The sequence below is a fragment of the Malurus melanocephalus genome, unplaced genomic scaffold, assembly GCF_030028575.1.
Source record: "Malurus melanocephalus ecotype Western Australia unplaced genomic scaffold, MMel_1.1 scaffold_58, whole genome shotgun sequence".
Classification (NCBI taxonomy): domain Eukaryota; kingdom Metazoa; phylum Chordata; class Aves; order Passeriformes; family Maluridae; genus Malurus; species Malurus melanocephalus.
Genome location: NW_026623290.1, coordinates 1,403,951 through 1,416,397, shown reverse-complemented (window position 1 = coordinate 1,416,397; position 12,447 = coordinate 1,403,951). Strand labels below are relative to the sequence as shown.

Below are 12,447 nucleotides of genomic sequence, written 5' to 3'. Positions count from 1 at the left end.
TCCCTTCCCATCCCTTCCCCTCCCCAGCAAGTTTGAAGCTGTAGAAAATGTGGCAGAGCCCCAGTGTCCCCCATCTTCATCCCATCACCCCTCCATCCTGAGGCACATCATCTGTGTGACCCAGGGAGCAGCTGGGGGAGGATGCTTGCGGTGCTCTTCTGCCATGAAAAYAGAAATTCCACTCTGAAACCTGCGTGCAGGTGGAGTGGTACTTACCTCTTGAACTAATTAGTAGTTTTATTGCCCAATATTTAGAAAATTGGACCCTTGATATTTTSCTGTTTTGACTGCTAAGAGTGGATATGATTGCAGGAGGAGCAGGAATCTCCTGCAGGGCAGGTCTAGATCTGGGGTTGGATACACCCAATGAGTGTTTTTCTACCATCACATTTCTTACCATGAAACACAGGTTTTTCCCTGAGGTTTTCACTTCTAAACAATCACCCACACCAGAAGAATAWGAGGATGGATCCTAGAGATTTCTTCTTTCCTCTGCCAAGTAGTGCTAACCCATCTCCAGCTTCTTTGCAGCACTCACAGGGCAGTGGATAAGCTGGGAACGTTCCTGCATTGGTTTTCCACCTCATTTTGGTATAGYTGTGGGTAGACTAAACAGGATTTTATAGCTCAGTCCCTGTCTCAAGCTCTGCATAGATCCAAGACATCCCTGGTGAGGTAGGATGAGTGAAGGCTGTTGGCTTTACAGAGCTCCTCCACATTCAAGGGGGAGCAGSCTGGGTTACCTGGGACCCTTCTTTTGTGCCACCTGGAGGGCTCAGCAACCTCCCAGCAGCAGCAGATTGAGCTCTGCCACCAGCACAAAACCATGAGCTGGGCTCCAAAGGTGTTTTCACCCAGCTTKGTGTGCAGTGTGAAGGACAGAGCCTCAGCCTTGTGACTGAAGGCAGGCAGTCTGAAAAAGGGAATGAGAGATGCTGTTCTTCAARTGCTTCACACAGAAAAGAGGAAAATCGACCCATCCTTTTTCCTGGCAGAACCAGCAGCCTTTTTCCCATAGCAAAGTCAGATATTACAGCTGAGGAACAACTCTGTCACTGCTCCAGCTGACCTCCCAAAATAGTGCAAATCAGGCTCTCTCACTGTGTCACAAACATCTCTTGTGCCCACTGCCAATGCCTGATGGAATTGTTTCACTCAGCAGTGTGTTCCTAAGGCTGAGATCATGCTGGGGCTATGGATCCCTCACTCCCATGTCCCAGCCCTTTCTTGGGCCATGTCTGATGAAATTCRTCTCCAGTCTCACTGGAAAAGAAAAGCTCGTTGTGTTATCTTTGGCCTTTATGAAGGAAAAGAAACTTTCCAGGTGTGTGGTCCCTGGGATTGCAGCTTCTCCTCTTCCAGCTGAGTTTAGCTGSCAGCTTCTCCTTCCTGTGCAGCCTTGGAAAAAGCAGCTCTGTGCTCCTTTCCCTGCATGCTGGGATGGGGTGGGCAATGAAAACCCTTTGTGTCCCAAARGAGGATGGCTTTGGGGACAAGGGAGCTTAAATCCTGTGAACAGGGACTCAAAATGCCTAAGGGACCATGTGGAAAGAGAGTTTGGGCTTTGTCAGGTAAGGTATCTGCTGGTGGGAAACTGGGGAGTGGGGCTACAAGGGGATCAGGAAGGGTTGATGATGCAGAGCTGCTTGGAATCCCTCAGCAGGAAGCAGTTTTTGTCATCAAAAAATTCACACAGCCTGCAGCAGGAGATAGTTTCTGCCAGACTCTGGGGGCCAGGGACACTGGGAGTCTGTTAGAGAGACACTCAGATGGACTTTTCCCACTTTAACTGCAGAAATCGGAAAAGCAGTAAAATGGAAGAGGCTCACTTTAGACCAAGTTTCCTAGAGAAAAGCACAATAAATAAATTCCCCTCGGTGTTGTTAGACCTTTGTGTGCTTCCCAGAGGGCAGGGATTTTTAGTGGTGTGTGAAGTGAGCAGGGGGGAGCAGCAGGATCAGCATGTCCCATCCAGGTTAGGGGTGCACGTGCTGGGATGGCCCCTCATGACTGCCAGGGCTGTGCCACAATAGGGCCAGGCTCACAGAAAATATTGATAGAAAAGCTCTTGATGTGGAGAAATACCATCATGGCCTTCGGGGAGCATCCCCGGGGATGGTGTGCACAGGAGTCTGCCCGCAGGTTGGGTTGGGGGCAAGGCTGGGTAATCCTGGCACATTCCCCTGCTTCTTCCTGGGGGTCTGCAGTAATCACATCCCTCTCTGCTCATTAGGGATGTCCATCTATTCCCCCTTCTCCTTTGGTCAATGGTTTTCCAGCTTTGTTTCCTTTCTGGGACAGCAGCAGTTTTGAAGTTGGGATAGCAGCACATTGCCATTGCAGTCTCTGCAGTCTGTAGTAAGTTTATTCTCTGCAGTCTCCAGTAAGTTGTGTTCTCTGCAGTCTCCAGTAAGTTGTTGCCATTTGATGTGAGCTCAGGAAATAGATTTTGTTAGAAAAGCTGCAAAATTCTGGTGGTTTTGTGTCAGCCCTTCCGGTGAAGCAGCACCACAGTTGGACTGTCTTGGGACAGAARAGGAATTCAGAAGAGGAAGTCAGAATTGTAATTTTTTTTCCCCAAAGTCTCCATCAATTCACAATGGAGAATAACTCCAAATGTTCTTAAACAGGGMATCCACAGTTTTATGGTCTGTCTGTTTAAACTCCTTTCCCCAAGGRAAGATGGGCATACCCTTTCATATTCTCCATGGCCTTCTTAACATAACTAAATGTACCAATATCTTTCCTGTTCATCTCAAGAATGCTGATTCTTCTTCCTTCTGCATCATAACCATGTGGGATGGAGAAAGGGAGAGAAGGGAGGCAGAGACATGTATTTATAGGACACACCGAGASCCATCTCAAAGAGAACAGTGTGAAAGCCTCAGAGGATTTGTTCCTCAAGGAGGAAGGTCACAGYCACATCTCTTGCATTTCCCTAAATATGAGGGGCTTTGTTATTCTACCTTCACACGGAGTGAGCTCTGTCAGAGGAAGAAACATCACAGAGGGACCATGACAGCAAGGATTGGTACACAGTGAGGAAGGGGATAAAAAAAGGGACAGGACAGGAATGAGACTGATCCAAAATCCTGTGTTTACAATGCACCTGGTTCAACAAAATATTTCCTTTTGCTGCCCAGGGTGTTCCCTGCACCTGCTGGCACCCAGGGCTGAACTCTGCCCCTGTGCTCGTGCTGTCACAGTTCACAGTGTCACCTCTGGGRCAGCTCAGGACATAAAGGGATTTTACAGGGGTGAAATAAAGGGATTTTACAGGTGCTGGTGTTCCTCTGAAGCGTTTTCTGTGATCTCTGGCTGTGTTGGTATYGATCAGGGGGTGGTTGGTTGGTGATAGGAGATAAGAGAGGAGGCTGTTTGGGATTGATTAAGAGATTAGCTAGCAGAAATACGGCAGCTGTGGAAGGAAAAGGGGTGATATCTCTGCCTTTGGGGCGTGTAAGACAAAAMTATAATAATTAACTGGAGCAAACATCAGTATTTTGAGGCTCATTAGTTTTGAAGTGGTCTTGCCAGAGAGGAGTGTCCAGTCAGTGGTCAGTTTGTCTCTGTGGCCATAAGAGGTCGTGTGGAGTAGACAGGAYGGGATAAGGATGCATGGCACCCACTCACCCACCAAATATCCCCTCCTGTTTTCTTACTCTCTCCCTCTTCCTCTCCACTGGAGCTGTGTGTCCACCCTCACAGGACCAGCCCAGCACCATTACCACCTCCTGGTCACTTTGGAGACCCAACTCTTTCTTTTCCTTCCCCCCTGCAGGGCACATGGCCCAGATGCCATGATCCTGGTGGACGGGCAGCCTCGCCAAGCCAAGGGGGAGCTGGGGCTGTCCCAGATGCTGCACATCGCCAGCCAAATCGCCTCTGGGATGGTGTACCTTGCCTCCCAGCACTTTGTCCACAGAGACCTGGCCACCAGGAACTGCTTGGTTGGAGCCAACCTGCTGGTGAAGATCGGAGACTTTGGGATGTCACGAGACGTCTACAGCACGGATTACTACAGGGTAAGGCAGCTGCAGTGGCAGTCTGATGCTCAGAGCAAAGGCAGATAGGAAATGTTACACTAAATCAGTTTTTGGAGCCCCTGGGCTCACTTGCCTGGTAATTCCCTCACTGGAAAACGTGCACAGAAGTTGATCAGGCATCCCTAAAGCGCTGTCCTAAATCCTGCTCAGTCCTGGCCGTGCCTGCAGTTCACACACCCATGCAGATGCCTACACACACACTCTGTGATACCCCAGCACACAGTCACATGCTTTTGGGTGGCTCTGAAGTCRTTCCATCCTTACTGCCTATTTTTATTCCTTATTTTTTGAAGGCACTGACAAATTAAAGGTAATCCAAAGAGATGATGAATACTGCAGGCTGTGACCTCTGCTGTTAGATTAGAAAAAAACTTCATACAGGAACCTAGAGAGAAGGCAACTGAAAGACTGACGGATAAGTGCATAAAATATGGAAGGGGAAATAAYAGTCAATTTAGGTTTGACCTCAGAACAGGTTTTTTTCCATCAGGGTCATCATTTAGACAATGGAATAATTTGCCAGGGGTAAGTTTCTTGAAGGCCTGTCATTAAAGAAGTTCAGGAAGCAACTAGATAAAAACACCTGGGTTTAGTGCAGAGGTTAATCCTGTACTCGTCTCTGGGGAGAGACCCGACGAGSCAGGAATGCCTTTCCAGCCCTTTCTCCTGTGATTTGTGCTCACTCTGTCCCGTTGTCTCGCACACTCCCTCTGTACCTGTCTGCACTGTCCTGCCTGCCCGGGGTGGCAGCTTCCCTGGGGAACAGCGTGTTTCCCTTCCCAGCTGCAGGAAAAACACGATGTGTGAAGTGTTTGGAGCACACTGGAGTGGGAATTTGCCTCTGGACCACTCAGCAGCAGGGAAGGACTCCCTGAGGCTGAGGAGCTGTGGTTTCTAGCCTGGTGCTGGGGCTAAGGTTGGTTTATTCCTGCTTTACAACGTGGATGTTTGGCTTTGAGGGTGATTTCTCCCAGAAAGGGGTGACCCATTGTCTTGATCCGATTCAGGAAGTTTTCACTGTGTGACAGACAGCTGCCAAGTGGAGTTACTGGGCTGGGGAGGAGGAAAAACGTGTTCAGATTTGTGCTGAGACATATCACCCCTCCCAGGCCAGAATACCGTATTGCCACTGGGTTGGTTTAATTACCAGTGAGGGAACCAATCTTCACTGTGCAGCAGAAAATTCCCTGCTGGCAAAAGGTCTCAGTGCAGTTACTGGGCAGTGATGAGGAAAGAGAGACRTGGTGCCATCACTGCTGAAACTGCAGCGAGGAGCGAGAAGGGAACAGAAGAACCAGGGGAGGATGAGGAGCAGCACRTGTGAATATCCACACTCTTGCCTGCCTTCTTCCCTTCAGCCCCAKCAATCCTGCCTCAACCTAGGCTGTGCCACACTGCTGGGTACAAAAATGGAACTTTTCTCCTGCAGCACTGAGATCTCTCYGTGCCATGGGAGAAACTGCTGCTATTGCCTTGTGAAGGATGGGAGGGCCCCCAAAAAGTGAGAACGGAGGTGATCTCCACCGGCCAGTTTGTTGTCATGGGATTTCTCGTCTTCTCTGTGGTGGTGTCCTGTAGCCCTCATCCTGTCTGTGCAAAGTGCTTTGCTGAGGGCTGCTCTGTGCTGTCTCCTGCAGTGTCCTAAGGCTCCTTAGYGGGCTTTTCTCTGCATGCACAAATTGCCAAGTATGACTAAATTAATAAGTAGTTATCACCTATTTACCAGAGCAGGAGCTGAGTTTCAGACCAGCGCAGCATTTTGTTCTTAGTTGATTTTCCTTTCTTTGCTTTCACTTACTTTCAGTATGTTTAAACTTTAGATCACTGAGTTAATTCATGGAGGCTTTTTCTCTGTTAAAGAAGGCTCYTAGCAAAATAAGGTTGTGATTGCCAATATTCACACTGGTGGCAGGAGGGGCAGAGAGTTTCCCAAGGCCAAAGCAGGAGATGGGAAACCTTCCCAGGCCAGAGAGCAAAATTCCAGGGGCCAGGTGTCCTTCATCCCTCCTCCAGCCACACTCCTCCAAAATATGAGCAAGTGGGAGAACCAAACTGCTCCTGGGTCTCACCTATGAAAACTGGAGATTGGGCTGAAGAGTTGAACTTTTAAAAACTTCAGTGCTGGTCACAGTTATGAGCTGCCTGATGAAGTTTCTGAGTCTGTTTCCCAGTGTTTGCTGATGGCAGCTCTTCCCTTTGGACAGCCGTGGGACCTGCAGCAAAAGTTCTGCTTCAGGTGGTTTCTCGAAAATGTCCAAGCATGTCCAAGCTGCAGCCCTGGGAGAAGCTGTAATTTGTCATTTTGTGGAAACGCAGGGAAAAATGCCGCCTCCAGGCTGACACAGTGACAGGACTGGAGCTTTCTGCAAGCAGAGTCGATGCACTCTGCTGGGTCCCTGAGTTTTGCCCCACAAGCCTGGATAACTGGGTGTGTGGATATATCACCGTGTTCCAGGCTGAGGATTAGTTCCTAGCCATTTCCTTTCTTTCCCATTTTTCAGTCTTTTAAGACAAAGAAAGTACACCATCTGCCTGCTGCGTTTGTGGGGCACAAAATTGCTTTAACTAAGGTGAACTGCTTAATTTTCTGTCGSGCATTTGGATGCAGAAAGCAAACATTTGCGTAACAAAAGCGGCAGAGAGGCTCGTTTCCCTTCCCTCCGTGCTCTGCCTGAAGCCAGATGCATCCTTTTCCTCCTGCATCACTGAGGAATCCCGTCAGCTGTTGCCTTTTCACCTCCTTTCRGCAAGACAGGATGGATAGAAAATGGTTGTGGAGGTGGAAGTGGTGGGGAGAGATGGAACAGCATCTGAGGAATGGAAAGCAGAGGGATGTGGAGGRACTCTGGAGCCAGGGAGGAGTAGCCCAGCTTGTGTGTGAAGAGGGAAGGAGGGGATGCTGAGGAAGCGTTTCTGTGCTGTGTTGTGTAACGTGTGCTGTGCAATCTTTGCTGTGGGTCTGTGTGGGGAGGCAGGATGGGATGGATCCATGCCGCAGAGAAAAGGTTTGGGCGGATTTCATTTTCTTTTTAAAAAAAAAACAAACCCATTGTGAGTGGGCGATTTTTGTTACATATGACTCAGGGCTGTGACAGCAGGTGGTGGGACAGGGATGCTGTGGCTGCAGGTCAGGGATGCTGTGGCTCAGCCAAGCTGAGGGTGGCACAGAGACTGCAGAGAGTGTCAGGGCTGGGGGCAGCACCAGGGCTGAGATCAGCAGCCCCAGCTGCTCCTTCACCCTCCACTCTGCGCTTTGGTTGCTCCAAGAGCTCTTCTGTGACTCTGGACCCGCCCAAGCTCCAGATAATTTTCCATTTGTCCCCCAAAACGCGTAATTCAGTTCCAAAGTGAGGTCACGTGGCAGCTGTCCTGGGAAAGGGCAGTATTTCTTCATCTTTAGATGAGAACACAGTCTTAAATTGTAGTCAAGACTCCTTGACAGCTCCCAAGGTGATGTCCTGACATGGGTGGGACATTGTCAGTGAAGACACTTGCCAAACAGAGGAAGGATTTATGTGGCCATTAAACCTCATGAGCACATCCTTCTGTCCATATTTCCTCTGTCCTACTCTTCTGGCATCCTGCTTCAATCAAATCCTGGGCTGGGCTTGAAACCCCTTAGGGATTTAGCTCCATCCTCTCCCAGAGTCAGTCCTGAGTGTCCTCCTGGTCATTTCATCACGTAGAGCATACCTGCTTGTCAAAAAAAAAAAAACAAAACAAAACAAACAAACAAAAAAAAAAAAACAAAAACAAAAACCCAAAAACCACGTGCAGGACTTGAAAAGGGCTCTGGAAATGTTATTTTTTTTATTTCTAGCAACACAGAGATAATATGACAAAAATGCTCCCTGTTTGTGTGTCCTCACCACTTTGGAGCATTGTTTGGATTTGGGAGAGATGAGGTCTGCCGGAAGTAATATCTTTTAATAGAACACACTATATTGTTGGAAGGGGGAGAAAGAATGAATTTTAGGCACACAAACCCTCTCTGAGTTCTTTTTTTTATTGTTATTTTCAGTTGTATCAGTTGGTTTAATGAAAGATTAATATCTCTTCCCATGAACCTTGGCTCTCACACCCTTAGACCATCAGAACCAAAACATTTTTGCTATGACTTTGGCCTTAGGTCAGTGTTCCTTAAAAGCTCTGGGATCCCTCCTCCTCAGAAGCATGAAGGTTAACTCTGTAAACATTTTGTTCCCTCTCTTTCTCTAAAATGGCCAGCAAAACCCCCATATTCTTGGTAATTTTCAGTAGCCATTATAAGGTTTCTTTCTATGACCATCTCCCATCTAGGCCATCTCTTGCTTTGGTTCTTTTCCTCTGCAGTTGAGGGTTGGTTATCCATTTTCTCATGGATGCAGGCAGTTATTTTCCCAGAGAGGTTTCCATGTGAGCAATAGATCACTGAGGTTCAGCAGCTGCCTGGCTCCTGCTCCTCTGGAGGCTCATCCCGAGTGGAAGATAAGACAGACAAGCCTTGCATTGAAACTGGGTTTAGTCTGACCCACAGTCTTCTCTTCCAAAATAATCACACCATCGCTGGTGCTGTGTTCCCACCAGCTCTGAACTCTGTGCTCAGGGTCAGCTCTGCTCTCCCAGCAGCATTTTTGTGCTTTCCAGAGCCCCTGAGTGCTCGTGAGGATCCGTCAGCTGCACAACACCCACTGTCAGCCCCTGGTGCTTTCTGCGTGGCTTTGCTGAGTGTCTCATGCAGGGTGAGAGGTGGATCCCAGCCCTGTCTGCACCAGCATGGAGCTCTAGGGTGAGTGGGCTGGGGCTCTGCACYCTCAGCTACCAAGGAAAATGCCAGCAGGCACAGGGGAGGAGGATTCCCTCTCAATTTCCAGCTGGGATGTGGTGCTGCCTCACTTGGGGAGGAGAAAAGGCTGCCACTCTCAGGTTTTGGTGTACACCAGCTCTAAGTCAGCTCTGGACAGGGAATGAGCCAGGCTCAGCACCCAGACAGTGTCCTCAGGCTCAGTTTAGTGCTGATGGTTGAGGGAGACAAGCTCAGTCCCTGGCCACGCTGATTGCTGTGTGGGATCTCTTGCAGAAGGTGCAGCGTGTGTGTCACATTCAGCTTCCAACATCAGCACCACTCCCTGCACCTCAGTGCTGTGCAGATCCCTCTGTGCACCACCTTTYGTCTCTTCTGCCCCTTCTCTGAGGTGGAAAATGTGATGTGCTGCTCTCCCTCCATCCTCTCTGCTTGGGTTTTAGGAAGGTTTCACATCTATAAATATATCTTCTMTTAGGGAAAGAACTTAGAAGTGAAAAGTGCTGTAATTTTCTCCTGTCTTGGGTGGAATTTTGAAGTCATATCTTGCTTTGTCAGACCTACACGAGTAAGGGTGAAAAAGCCTCCTAGWGACCTGGAGATGTGACTGATGCAGATGTGCCAGCCAGGCAGAGCCACAGTCTTGCTGTGTGCAAGAGCTGTGTCTTCTCAACATCKGCTCATCCCATGTATCCCATCACCCCAACCCCTGATTTTTGTCATTTCTTCCCTTGTTTTTGCCATCATTCCTCCTGGGTGCCATCTGTGTGTGGGGCAAAGGAACCAGATTTGTCCCAAGTTGCAGCAGGGTTGGMAAGAGGGGAGGTGATGGGGTGGCTGAAATGTCTCTGTGCCTGTCCTGGTGTGCTCTGCATGCAGGAGAAGTCAGTGTGATATTGAACGTGCTGGTCTTTGATATCTCTGTGGCTGCTATAAAAACCTCTGCAAATTGAATTTGTGGCACAGCTCCTTATCTCCTGAAAGGAAGATGTAACAGCATCATCTTGTGTTTTAGCCAGACATTTTCCCTCAACACTTCCCCGTTTCTACGCTGAGGGAAAAACAAATGTTGAGCCCTTGTTTTTTTGTTTTTTTTTTTCCCCTCCTGTTTGAAACCTTAAGAGCCCTTCACACAAAGCAGCTCAAGTGCAGAAGAATTAATTGGGGAAATTAGGTTGTGCTGTATTCCTGGCATTTCCTCAGAAATGGTAATTGCCCTAATTCTCCACCCTGTCAAGACCTCCATCCGCACCCTGTTTTCCCCCTCCCCTTCTCCTCGCTCTCTACCTGTTGTTCTCCTGCTTGAGTTGCTGTTTTCATGCTGTTGCCATTTATTTCATTCCAGTAATGAGAGGGATGTGGCAGGTGAAGAGCTCTCACAATCTGGTGACATCTTCTTTGAAGCGCAGGCACCAAAGAGCGGTTTGTTTTTTGGGAAATAAAAAAACTCCCTGTTCTGGTACTTGACCTCCACGCTCACCTCTTCTCCTGCTCGGGGTATGTTGCTGCTGTCATTGCAAGTCATTTGGCTCAGAATTTTTGTTTAATGCAGTCTCAATATTCACCCCAACACTGACCTCCAGCTAAATCCCCCCCCAAACCACCCAAACCCTCACACACCTACTGAGAGCTTATCAAAATTAGGATCTTTCAATCAAAGCTCAGTCCCATTCCCAGGCATTTGAATTGAGGCTTTTGATTTCTCCCAAACMTCAGGCTGAGACCCAGAAGGCTGGCAGTTCAAAGCCTTTCATTTTAGCTTCCTGATGGTTTTTAACCTTCCATTTGCAGAGGTCAGAGATGCAGCCAAACAGGGAGGAATTGTTTGTTGTTCAGTATTTCCTGACCTCAAACACCTGATGAGGTAATGGCAAGTTTGGATTCAATGGGGATGATTCTTCCAGTCCTTGCCCATCCTGACTGGGCTTTGGCTGCTCTTAAGAGCTGTCCAGGCTGATCTCTGCTTTCCTGGGATCTGGGGAGGGTACTGGGAGTACCCAGTCAGATACTGGAGCTGGGGAGGGGTGGTGACACAATCCCTAGAAATTAAAGATTCAGTTCAGTTCAGAAAGCTGGGGCTGTTTCTCAATGCAGCCGAACTACCCAAGCCTGTCACCTCTGCTGTAAAAACTTGAAATAGCAAATTTCCTGCAGGGAAGTTCAGGAACCCTTTCCTTCAAAGCAATTCCCTTTACATAAAATTTTACAATGGAGGGCAGGACTCTTTTCTATTTTCAGTGTTCCTTGGGTGCAGCCAACAGATCTAGAAGTCAAGAGAAGCTACTTGTGATCCCCTTCTGTCCTTGAGTAGTTTTTCCCTCTCCCTGACTGTGAAATTGGTGGTTTTATCCCCTGTTYTAGTTTTGTTTTGTCCAAATGTGATCCCCAACACCTGCTAGAAGCTTTCTGCATGCAGTGTGCTCGCTTCCTGCTGCTGTCCCCACTTGGAACATCCCATCTGAAAGGGAAAAGAGCTCAGTGTCTCATTTAGAGCAGGACAGACCCTCCCATGGTGGAGATCCATCCAGAACATGTTTCACTGTGGTGTCACCAGAAGCAAGGGAGGATTTTGTCCTGGGCTGGTCAGTGGTGCTGATGGTTCTGGGTTTTTTACTGAGGTGGGCTGGTTTAAACTGCAGCTACAGCAGAAGAAGGTGGAGAACCAGATGCCAGCATKTTCCAGCTTCATTATTCCAGCACAGGTGGACCAGAGAGAGTGTGGGTCGTGAGCTGTTCATACTTTGGGAGGAACACTGCYACTTACAATCCAACAAAACCAGAATGTGCAAATGAAAACCTTCCCCTCCTGTTGGGTCTGGGCTGTCAAACCCATTTCCTCACTATCACTGCCCTCCTCTGCCCTCCCACCTGCAGGATCATGATCTCAGCTCTCCTTTACCATGGATGCAGCCAAGAGATCACACATGGGTCAGGAAAGGTGGGGAGCAGCCCCAAATCTCGGTGTGATCAGCAGAGGAACTGGAGGTTATAAGAGAAGTTATAAGTTAAAACCCAGTTTAGTGAGAGCATGGATAAATTATGCTTTGCTTCRTGTCAAACTGAAGGCCTCCCTAAAAAAATTCAAAATGCAAGTATCTTCATCAGCCTCCTTAATTAAGATGCTTGCATGGAAGGAAACCACTGCTTTTCTTTTTTTTTTTTCCTGCTGATTCCTGCGTGATCAGAGTTTCTCCAGGTTTTCCCCTCCTGATCCCCCCCCATTTTCATCATCCTGCCTCTCCCACATCCCCAGCCAGCTCCTTCTCCCCCCAGCTGGAAGGAGAAAGCCCCTATTTGCAAGCAGCTTTAATATCCAGGCTCTTTAGGGCTGGGCTGTCAAAGGGAGCATGTTCAATGTACAATCAAGGGGCAACGATGCACAAAATTGCACACACACACACGGAATGGGAATCTTCTCTCGGCGCCCGTCGAGCTTTGAACGCTTYAGCGATTCCACCTCTCCCTTCCCCATCCAATTATGTGGGCGACACATGATAAGATTGCTGAAGGAATTAGTGAGGGGGATCTTTGTGCTGCCTAATCAATGGTGTTGTGCATCTCCCTGCTCTGGGCTCAGTCATGTTCCCACTGGTGCCCTCTGAAAACACCAGCTCACCT

At 48.5% G+C, this 12,447-nt stretch overlaps 1 protein-coding gene across 2 annotated transcripts in view; it reads left to right on the top strand.

Annotated features, from left to right (window-relative positions):
* Positions 1 to 12,447, top strand: part of NTRK3 (neurotrophic receptor tyrosine kinase 3) — a 199,549-nt gene that overhangs the window by 164,377 nt on the left and 22,725 nt on the right. For both annotated transcript variants that reach the window (XM_057365814.1, XM_057365815.1), the window contains exon 15: positions 3,782 to 4,025. In XM_057365814.1, the coding sequence (XP_057221797.1) occupies positions 3,782 to 4,025 (244 nt within the window). The remainder of the gene's footprint in view (positions 1 to 3,781; positions 4,026 to 12,447) is intronic.